The sequence below is a fragment of the Mus pahari genome, chromosome 17 (assembly GCF_900095145.1).
Source record: "Mus pahari chromosome 17, PAHARI_EIJ_v1.1, whole genome shotgun sequence".
Taxonomy (NCBI): Eukaryota; Metazoa; Chordata; class Mammalia; order Rodentia; family Muridae; genus Mus; species Mus pahari.
The window spans coordinates 21814810-21826252 of NC_034606.1; the positions used below are offsets into that span (position 1 = coordinate 21814810).

The window sequence follows — 11443 nt, forward strand, 5'->3', positions numbered from 1 at the left end:
AAAAAAAAAAAAAAAAAAAAAAAGAATGGGAGTTTATGTGAGATCACCTCTTGGCTACCTTCAAAGTATAAACTCTTGCTAGGCATCTATTCACACTGGCCATTTGTTCTTTATACTTGCAACAGAATTTATCTGGCACATAATGAAACTATTTAACTTAGATTGCTGAATTCTATCTGAAAATACGACATAGATAAGGATGCCGTGTGACTTGCAATTAGCAATCATTTGCTCTTTCTGAAGCTCCAGGCAATGGGCTAACTGCTTTTCATATAGACACACTTTACTCGGCATGAAAAAAAAAAAAAAAAAAAAACCAAAGAGCAAATCTTACTCCTGATGGAGAAAAAAAATTGAGATGCATTGTTAAGTAACTTGGCTGGGCTCAGAGACTTAAAAAGTAGTAGGATGCGAATTTTAAAACCTAGACCTAGTAAACCCAAGACCCACCCTCCAAGCTACCCACTGTAGAGAGAAATAAGTGAGAGAGAGAAAGAGACCACAGAACACTGACACAAGCAAAGAGCCTTTAAGCACAGAATCACTCAGCCACCAGTCAAGTTGTGGGCAAATCTTCCCACACTTATCAGAATGCTAAGAGTGTCTGTTTAAGTCACAGGATGAGCAGTAGGGTTTTGGTTTTAAATACTGAGCTTAAGCATACGTCGTCTTTTAATTTTCCATGACAGACACTCTGAATCTGGAACTTTCCCTTCTTGTATCTAGCCCATTTGAGAGTGAGGCTCATTTACATGGGTCTGTTAGGACTTCGATTTCGTTGTGAGTAATATATATATATTTCCGCTTAGGTCTCACTCTGCAGGCCAGAGCTAAAGGCGAGTGCTATTATAGATCAGGGCCAGTGAAGTGGGTAATGAGGTTTGGTATATAAAACGCTTGGTATAAATGCAAGGGAACTTCTGGCTTTTCTTTAACATTAACTGCTTTGAAATGCATCATTTAAAATAGAATGCTTAGTAGGCCAGTAGCTGTTGGAGAATAATTTTCCTTCACTAAGCAGACCACTGGAAGCTTCGGCAAGATGCCTTTCACAAACACAAAGCTGTGTGCGGTGAGCTATTTTTAATACAAACTCCATGGGGTGACTGCTAAAACACATAGCTGAACATGAAGAACATCACCTACTGCTGCAGAAGCAAGCGATGGAAGAGCTGCTCCTGTCAGCTTCATAAAGGAATATGGTCTGAATCCTCAGGCTAACACGGAAGCTTAAAAAGGAAGCAGTTAAAATACCGGGGCGGACATCTCAGCTCCCCCAGGTCAGAAGTCTTCTTACATATTCTGACTCATGAGACCCTCACAGAGGGTAGGGAGAGAAAAGTGGTTAGAAATAGGACATTAAAAGATTAATTACATTTGCCTATGACATTTAAGACCATATCTGCCTCTATGGTCTTCATCTCTCTGTTGAGATTGGTCTGTGTTGAATATGAGCTCTCTGGCCCATAATGACACTCCTTCATTGTGGTTGGAACTAGCTACAACACTCTGTCTTCAGAGTGTTGTTCACTGTAACATAGCAGTGTGAGTGGTGAGCAAAGGGTTAATTACTACCCCAAGTTCCCCCCCTCCTTCCCCCTCTCTCCTTGCTCTCTCTCTCTCCTCTTTCTCCTTCCTTTTTTTCCTGTTCCCTTTCCTTTCTACCCATCCACCCTCCCGTTATTTTTCTCTAACAAGTTTTAATAGCCTAATGTGTGCTAGGCACTATTCTTCTGTCATCCTGCTTTTTATCGAAATTCTGGCAAGTCGTTACTACTAATCCCAGCCATGTGACGTCCAACAGCCAATAGCTTGATTACTTTAGATCCCTGTAATCGGAGATCATGGCTGGCATCGCTTTAGCTTTCTTCTGCCAATGCATACTTTCTTGTGCACCAGGTTGAGGTGAACAACTGTTCATATAATCAACTCAGAAACTCCATCACTTACAAGATAACTTACAAGGCAAGTCAACACTCTTCACAATTTCTGGTTCTTCCTAAGGAACTAGAGTGGGATTTAAAAAAAAAATAAAATAAAAAGGTTATTTTATTTATATGAACACTCTGTAACTGTCTTCAGACACAGCAGAAGAGGGCATCAGATCCTATTACAGATGGCCGTGAACCACCATGTAGTTGCTGGGGATTGAACTTAGGACCTCTGGAAGAGCAATCAGTGTTCTTTACCACAGAGCTATCTTTTCAGCCTATAGAGGGGATTTTTAATGTCAGTTAAACTATCCATTGAAGGTTGACCCCATCCTAAATTCATAGTGTGAACCAAGCCATTTTACTAACTTAGGCCTTGCTTGGAAGTACTCTCATAGGTGTATTTAAGATGGAAAAGCAGAGCTTCAGTGCTTATGGGTGGAACATGGAAGTTAGTTTAGTCATCTAAAGCCTTTATAACCTCCCGATTAAAGAAGTTTATCCAGATTTCTACAATTTCCTGACTCTTGGTCATCTCTACAGTCTGAAGATCATACCTCATAACCTCTTTGTGTGTGTGTGTGTGTGTGTGTGTGTGTGTGTGTGTGTGTGTGTGTGCAGGGGAGGCTCTCCAAGCATTTGCCTTGTGCAGCCCTCTCTAAGGATATTCTTAGGAGGTTTTCTCATGAGCTACTACAGCATCTCATGGTAGCTTGAAGTTGGCAGTTGTTCTTCCTGTAAGAATCTGCACTGTTTGTATCTGTTTCTACTAAACTAGTTGTTAGGGGATAAATATGCAAATGAATGCAAATTTATGTTGCAGTGATGGAGAAAGGGATTATTTCCAAAAGTGAAAAGCCATTCTCAAAAGGCTATCTGGATAGTCTCTTACAGTGCAACCTCAGCGAATTCATCTGACCAGAACAACAATGCCCTTCTTCAAAGACGCTCCCATCCTCATCTGCAGAACCTGTGAACAAGTTACCAGACACGACAAAGAGGATCGAAGGTAGAATTAAGGTTGCTAACAGTTGACCTTAAAACAGGGAGGTCTTCAGGAATCATCTCGGCATAACCAGACAGTCACAATTATTTTTGAAGTGGATGAAGGAAGAAAAGTCCTGGGCCTGATGTGGGAAGAACTGCCATGAGAGGCACTGAGAAACAAGGAGGTCCAGAGGCCAGGCATATGGGTGGTTTCCAGAAAGACAGAGAGGCAGGTTCTCTCTGAGACCTTCTGAATGCAAAGCACAGAGATACACCTAGTTTTAGCTCCAGTAGATATGCCACAGACTTCTGGCTTTAAAAAAGATGGTAAAATTTGGGACTGAAGAAATGGCTCAAAGGGTTAAGAGTGTGTACTCTTATTATAGAGAACTGGTTCATTTCCTATAACCCACATGATAGCTTTCAAAAGTCTATAACATGAGTTCTGGGACATCCAACATCCTGTAGACTCTCTACACATCAAGCAAGTGCATGGAATATACATAATACAGGCTAATCACCCATACATGCAGGCTAAACACATGTACTCATAAAATAAAAAGGAAGTACATCTTTTGTTAAAGTTGCAAGACTATAAGTTTGGGCTTGGCAAGATGGACAAGCAGGTGGAGCTATCTAAAGCCAAGGCTGATGACATGAAGATGAGAACAGACATCCTGCAAGAAGTCTTCTGACCTCTGTCCATGAATAGTGGCACGCAGATACACGTGGAAAGAAAAATTGTTCTTTAAAACGTAATGATATTATCAATCTGTGTTCTTAATTCATCACATTCTCTTGTAACCTATTAGCAACAAGATAGCAGATAAGAAATCGAAAGACCTAATTAAAACCGTCTTTGCACCTCTTGCAACTTCACTCTCCTAATCAATGACTTGGAGCTGAATCATACCTAATCTGCTTATCTCCTAAGGCTGTTTATGAGATCAAAAGCTGTAAAGCCTTGCTCAAATGCGATTCAGCACTAAGTCATTGTGCGTCCTCTGCAAGACACAGAACTGTAAAATGGGGGTATTAATAGTATCACTTTATTGTGAGAATCTGTGTTAATCCACATAAAGTGCTAAGAAGGGTGCCTGGCACCTTGTCATGGATAGGTTGACCACTGCTGCACGGGGTCAAGAAATTTCAGAAAGGTTAAGGACTGTTAAGTGATAGGATAGTGTGAGCACTCTTAAAGAGCTGATTCTCCAGGAAGAGGATGGCCCACAGACCCTTTCTAGTTGCAGTCAGGAGTACACAGAGGCAGTTTTGTAATCAAGTGACACATGGCTGGCATTACAGACACCCTGGGTAGTAATTCATAGAAGAAGAATTTTCTAAGTCCTAAATGATACCTTACATGCCTCTCCATCTTCAGTTGTGAATTCAAAAAAAAAAAAAAAAAATCAAACCAACCTCCCCCAATGACAAAAAAATAACAAAACAACAACAAAAACAAACCCCAAACCAATGACATCCAAAGAACTATAGTATACTCCTTAAGTGTTCCAAGATAATAAGCTAAGCTATTAGGCTGCACAACCTTAGCATCTTAGTTATTTTTCTAATGCTGTGAATAAACACAAGGACTGAAGCAACTTATAAGAGAATACATTCAATTTGAGGTCTTGCTTTACAGTTTCAGAGGAGGAGCCCCGTGAATACCATGCTGGGAATATGGGTGTAGGCAAGGTAGGCACAGAATTGGAGCAGAAGCTAAAAACTCACATCTAATCCACAGGCACCAGGCAGGGAGAGAATTAACTAGGAATGAAGCAGACTTTTGAAATCTCAAATTCTGCCTCCAGTGACACAGTTCCTCTAACAAGGCCACACCTACCAACCCTTCTGGAAAACGTTTTCACTAAATATATGAGCAAGGTGGGGGGGGGGGATTCTCAACCAACCCACCACACTTAACAAGGCAAAACTCCTAAAGTTTTGGATTCTTTTCCAACTTTCCCATAAAAGTCACCACCTACTTTATCCCAGTCTTCCTGTTCCACCAAGTTTGTCCTCATCACCAGAGGAGGGATTAAGTGTGTGTGTGTGTGTGTGTGTGTGTGTGTGTGTGTGTGTGTGTGTGTGGAGGGGGGTTGTTACTGAGAGGCAAGATTACAGAGAGGCAGGATTACAGAGAGGTAGTGGAGATTACAGAGTGATTTCCCAAAGGCCCTCTGTATTCAGTGCAACTTGAAAGCAGGGCTGCCAGAGGACCCTCTGCACCCAACTCTTGTGCAGAACTATCCTTCTCTTTCTCCTTAGAGTCTCAGTCCTGTTCCACAGGGACCTCTTCAACAAGAGGTATTTCCATCCACCTCTACCTCCACACTTTTAACACCAGTCTTTCAGAAAACTTAGCTCCTCTATCTTGGTAAAATTACGGATGAGTTAATTTTGTTATTGTCTCAGTTCCAAACATGCTGATACATTTCATTACTATTTCACTAATTTGTTGAAGAGCAAAGCTGAGGAGATACTTCAGTTGGCAAACTGCTTGCCTGTAAGGACGAGGTCCTGAATTCAGTTTCTCAGTGCCCATATAAACAGCTGGGGATGGGCAGAACACTTCTGCAGTCCCACTGCTGGGAAAGCAGAGACGTGAGGGTCCTGGCTGGCTGGGGTTTCCTGGTGGCCAGTCAAACAGATTTGTGAGTCCAAGGTTCAGAAAGATTGAGACTCTGTCTTGAAAAGAATAGGGGAGAGTTATTGAGAGAGAGTTGATGTTGAACTCTCTCTTGCTTTCACACCACACACACACACACACACACACACACACACACACACACACACACACACACACACACACACACAGAGTCATGTCCTATCCAACAACACAGGGTTTTGGTAACACTGTGTGAGTATTATATTTTAGGACTCCATACTTACATGGCTTCCTATGCAATATCTGCTTTCTCTCTGTAAAATGAGAAGTTCGTACTACAAAATTTTCTGATCTTAATTTTAATGAGTACTTGGTTAACACATTAGCTTACTTGCTGTGGCTGATTTACAATTTAAATTAGAATGGGAACTTTTACTCCTGGCTGGCCATGTGTTCAACACTGTCCTGAGGAGTTCTGCTCTCTCTGTAGTAGCTTTGTTTTGATAGTCAGATATTTATTACATTTGATTTATAAAGCCCTGTCCTTCTTCATGTCCCTCCTATCTCAGTATACCACACAATTGTTTCCTGCTCAAGGCTGCCTCAGACACTTTACCATATTTAAGAAGTGGGGGACACATCAGGAGCCCAGCAACTTCAGCTGGTTCAATAACATGGAAGCCTGATGAAGCTTGGGCTAGGCCTTACATGGAGGCTAGTTGAGCTGGGACATCAGATAGACTTCATACCTTCTAGCTATGTTATTGTTGCTTTAGGTAGATAACACAGTGCTTTTGTTTCCTCATTAGGAAAGAGAACAACAACATGATTGACCTCATGGAGTTGCCAAGCAGATGAAAACAGAGCCTGGCACAAGCGGAATGCTCAAGAAACGTTAGGTACTGTTAAGTCTCTCTCCCCAGGATATGGTTAACTCCCCATGGCCTCTGAAGGGCTTGTCTTCCAGCATTGGTGTTTTGATGCAGAGAGATGGATTGACAGATAGATAGTAGATAGATAGGTAGATAACTAGATAGATTATAGATGATAGATTATGGATGATAGATAGATATAGATGGATAGATAGATGGTGATATCAGAAATCGAGAGTCAAAATAATTCCTTTTCCAAGTAATTCTAATTAAGAAATAACAACTCCAATAAGAGGAGCAGATTGCCCACTTTAAACGGGGCATTTCTTATCAATTTTATTGAAGCTGAGTACCCGTATTCTTTATATTCTTAGTGTCACCTAGGAGGTAAGGAGGTGACATTTTCCTTATTTGTACTTTGCAGAAGACACTGAGATTGTGCTAAGTTACGAGAATATAAAATGGCTGTGGAGGTGGCTCTAACAAGTCTCTTCACAGGGAATCTTTGCTTTATGCTAAATGACAAAAGGAAGGGTTATGATGTTTGAGCTGATGGTATGTGACCACTCCCACATCAGTGAGGACCACAGAGGACAATAAACACTTGGTTTCAAATAAGAGACACTGAGTTTGGTGCCTGAGAGTGAATTTCGGTGGTAGAATGTTTGCCTAGAATGTGCAAATCACTAGGCAACATCTCTAGCTAGGTGAGGTTGTTAAAGTGAGAAGATGTGGTGAGAAGACAGGATACAGTTTGAAGTCATACCTTCCTTCATGGCATCACTAACTAGCAGGCAATAATTGAAAAGTTGGGCTAGGGATGCCTAGGTCTCCTCCTGACTGCAAAGCATGATGCAGTCTTCTTTAGAATGTCTCTAGAGATCTAGAGAGCTTTTTACAGAACTCATTTTCTGGTTACTCTTTAAGAAATACATGACCATTTCTCTCTCTCTCTCTCTCTCTCTCTCTCTCTCTCTCTCTCTCTCTCTCACACACACACACACACACACACTCACACAATGCACACACATATATACATACTCATACAAACATACATGCACATACATACACATACATACACATATATACATACACATACATACACACATATACTTACATATATATACAAATATATACATATACATACACACACACACACATTCCTTTTTCTAAGATCATTTTCAACTCTAGGGAATCGTCTTTTCTTCTTTGTGTATAAGAATTGTTTCTTAATGTCCTTGGCAAGTTATTATTCATTAAATTGAAATCAGAGACAAGAAGAAGGGATGTAGTAAGGGGCATGCCTGAAGCAAAATATGGTTATTTGTCATCCCCTCCATCTGCATTTTCAGTATTGATTACAAACTAAACAGGTACCCAGAAGTTTATAGTCCAAACTACACTCTCACAAGATCCCACCTTGTCACCCAAACCAACACATTCTTGATCAAGAATTTTTCTCCTGTTTACTTATGTTAATCATCAAGCCAAACCAAATAGCCAGCCTTCTAGGTTCTGGATTCAGGGGCAGTGAATTAAATATGAAGGCATCACAAATCTTCTAGACAAATCAAAAAATAAAAAATAAAAAAGTCCCTTTGTGTTCCAGGTTAGCAGGTAGACACATATGGCCAGTAATTTTCATCTGCTGTCACATGCCACGCGAGTTGGCTTCCCAGAGTCACACACCAGCACCACAGTTGGGTGAACAGGGAACTGATTACATTTTAGTTTAAGGGCTTAAGTCAATCACCACCACGTTATAGTGGAGGTTGGAATAGTGTCTCAGTAGCTGAGTTAATTTACTCCCTCTACCTGCGTGCATTATCACTGAGGGATCAAAGCTCTGGAGAGCCCCCTATCCAAACAAAAGACCTCTGAACAACTCAATCTGTAGTTAGGAAGAAGCTGCGAAAAATCGATGAAATTATCACGCAGTGTGAGTGCCAGCCAAAGTGTGTACAAAGAGTTACAAAGGCAGAAAACCAGAGCTGGGGCAAAGGAGACCCAGAGTCCCCCAGCCCCAGCCCCACCCCCCATATTGCCACATCCAAAATGGTACTTCCTAGTCTATACCCACTGGATGATTATAGAGTTGAAGACACCAGATTTTCAGAGAGAGTGAGTTTCCGAAAGTTCTTCACATTCAAGGGCAGGAAAATCTGTTTACAAATGCAGACTGGATTTCACACTTCTCCCGGAGACACAAGCAAAAAAAAAGAAAACACTTCACCAGCTCTCCACCCAGAGGAACCTGGAATCCGGACTGACCGGCTGAACACCCTGAGGTGGAAGTGAACTTGTGCCTAAATCGGCAACATCTTTCCCAGCCTTTCGCACTACTCAAAGCTGCACAGTGTCAGGGACTCTCTCCAGTGCTGGAGGGAAGGGAAGCAGGAACCCGTGGCTGAGTTTTAGCATTCAAATACTGCCACCTCTCTCTGGCTTTTATTTTTTGATTATTCTACTTTATTTATTTATTTATTTATTTATTTATCTATTTATTACCTCTCAGGTCTTCACAGCTGGATTGCCCAGGCTGTGAAAATTTTTTGGCAAAGTAGAAAAGTACCAGAGCTGCCTAGGGTCAGTGGCCCTGCTTTGCAATGTGGGCAGATGCAAATTCCGTCCACTCTCCATTTCCCGGTCCATTTCCCAGACTCCAAATTACATTTGGACTGTCCGCAGATAAAAATATGAAACCACGTGTACCGATAAGTATGAAACTTCAGACACCAGTACACTAAAGCACCTCATCCAAGCCAGGAAAACCCAGGCACTCCAGTGTTTTAGTACAGCGCCCTGGGTCAGGGCCAGGGTGAAGATGAGTTTATCCCCAGGTAGTAAAAGTTGTCAAAAAAGAAAGTCCTGCCACTGCCTTTGCAAAACACAAGCACTGTGGGGTTTTAGGGCTTCGGGGCCACTGGCTGGTGAGCGTGAGTGTGCGGATGGGCAGAAGAGTGAGTGGAACTGCTGGGGTAAGGCCGGCGCAGGGTTAACCCCTTACCTTCCAGCAGCACTTCCTTGCCTGCGCGCTTCAACGCCTGCACTGCCTCGTCGTGGGTGGCGTCCCGCAGGTCTGCTCCGTTCACCGACAGGATGGCATCGCCCACGTACAGGGCTTGGGTCTGATCCGCTGCCAGACCCTTGAAGATCTTGCTGATGAGTATGGGCATCTTGTTTTCCTTGCCCCCTTTGATGCTAATGCCCAGCCCGCCCAGCTCCTGCTTCAGCACCTTCACGCCCCTCTTCTGGTTTGAGATGGACTCAGGCACCTGCTCCGGGAGGTCGGTGAAGGCGGTGCGGACCCCGGCGGGAGAGTCCGGGGCTTGAGTCACACTGGTGCCCGGGTGCCCGGTCCCGGAGCCCCTGCAGAACGAACCATTGGTGGCATTCCCTATGCCGTTGTACGCCGCAGCGCCCTCCTCGCAGCTCAACACCAGGGCGTCCTCGCTCAAGTTCACCAGAACTTTATGCCAGCGATCCCGCACCAAAACTTCCAGCAGTCCGCTCCGCTGCGCCCGGGCGCCTCCACCGCCAACCGGCGCAGCCACAGCCGCTGCCGCTACCGCCATCTTTCCAGCATTCTTAAAATGCCATGTGATTGCAAACGGGGGGAAAAGTAGAGAAGGGGTGAGGGTGGGAGGACTCGGGTAACCGGGGCACGGAAGAAGCAGATGCCCCGCAGCGCGCGCTCAGACCCAGGACTCCACTCCCCGTGTTCGCGGCTGTGCCGGGCGCCAGTTGGCAGCGGCGGAGCTTGTTCCCCCTCGCCTGATCCTGGGCGGGGTGGAGCAACCTAAAAGAAGACTGAGAGCCCTCGACAGGGGAGGAGGGGAAAAAAAAAGCCAGCTGCCAGTTGCAAAACCCCAAACCGAGAGGAGCGGAGGAGCCGCGGAGCGGCCAAGTGCTGTAGAGAATCGGTAGGAGGAGGCAAGGGCGGGGACCCGGAGCCCCAGCCGCTCACCTGTTCGCCAGTGCAGCGTCACACTCCCACGTCGTGCTGGCTCAGACCCGGGTGCCTCAGTTCTCAGCTGCACCTTGCCGCAGCTCCCCCAAACCTTCCGGGTCACGAGCCACTACCCTCACCCCGCCGCCACCCCCTTTTCTTCTCAACCCTCTATTTTCGACGGGCTTCCACACTCACCTTTAGCAGGTGCGCTCACTCTATCCTCTTGAGTCAACTACCCTCCCTCCTCCCGGAGGTGTTTGAAGACCCAAGTCTTCCTCAAACCAGATCTTCACTGCCTCAACTCAGTTCTTGATCCCCGCTCCCCCCCGCCCGCCCCCAGGACTCTGGGAAGGAAACTGCAGAGAGAGAGATCCTAGGCTGTGCCAGAAGTCAGGGGAAAGCTGTCACAAGAACATAGAATGAAGCCTCATCAAGCCAAGTATCCCTATCCTCTAGGTCAATGCAAGGCATCTTTTGGGGGAGTTTGAAGACAAGAGGGCTTTCTTTCAGTACCTACTCTGGATTTCAACAGGGCACACTGCCTGCCTCATCTTCAGGACATGTGTCTAACTCAATGTCTGCTCTCTGCATTGCTCCAGACTTCCCCCAACCCCACCCCTGTGCCAGCCCGAATGCTTCTCAGGGCTCCCTCCTTCATTCTCAGATTCCATATAGGAAATGTCTTCTTTAAAAACTAAAAATAGGTTTGTTCTCCAAGTTCCCTGAAAACTGCTTGTTTGCCTCTTAAGCTGCTCTGTCCCAAGGTGATGGCATTGTATCTCTTCGTTCTGTTCCTAGGCCAATCAGGAAATGCCACCTTAACTGTAACCCAAGCCATGGCTGGACATCGCAGAGTTGTTCTGCTAAGCAGGTCCCACACAGTTCACTTAAACTGTGTTAAGACTTTCTGGTCTTCCTGCTGCGCTCTCTCCTTTCTCCAGATGACAAAATAAAACGCAGAATCTGTTCATTAGGAAGAGGGTCTTCTGTAACATGCGTGCGTGTCATCACCCCACTGATGGGTTATCTGCAGCAAACAGCTCCAGTTCTTTCCAGACTTACTTAATCAAGGATACTTAAAAACTCACAGGAA

The 11443-nt window shown here is 44.4% G+C and overlaps 1 protein-coding gene across 1 annotated transcript in view; it reads right to left on the reverse strand.

Moving 5' to 3' along the window:
- Window positions 1–10336, reverse strand: part of Sntb1 (syntrophin beta 1) — a 264616-nt gene extending 254280 nt beyond the window's left edge. Inside the window, exon 1 of the mRNA XM_021216977.2 lies at window positions 9406–10336. Coding sequence (XP_021072636.1) covers window positions 9406–9973 — 568 coding nt within the window. The 5' untranslated portion in view covers window positions 9974–10336. The remainder of the gene's footprint in view (window positions 1–9405) is intronic.
- Between the last annotated feature and the right edge of the window lie 1107 nt (window positions 10337–11443).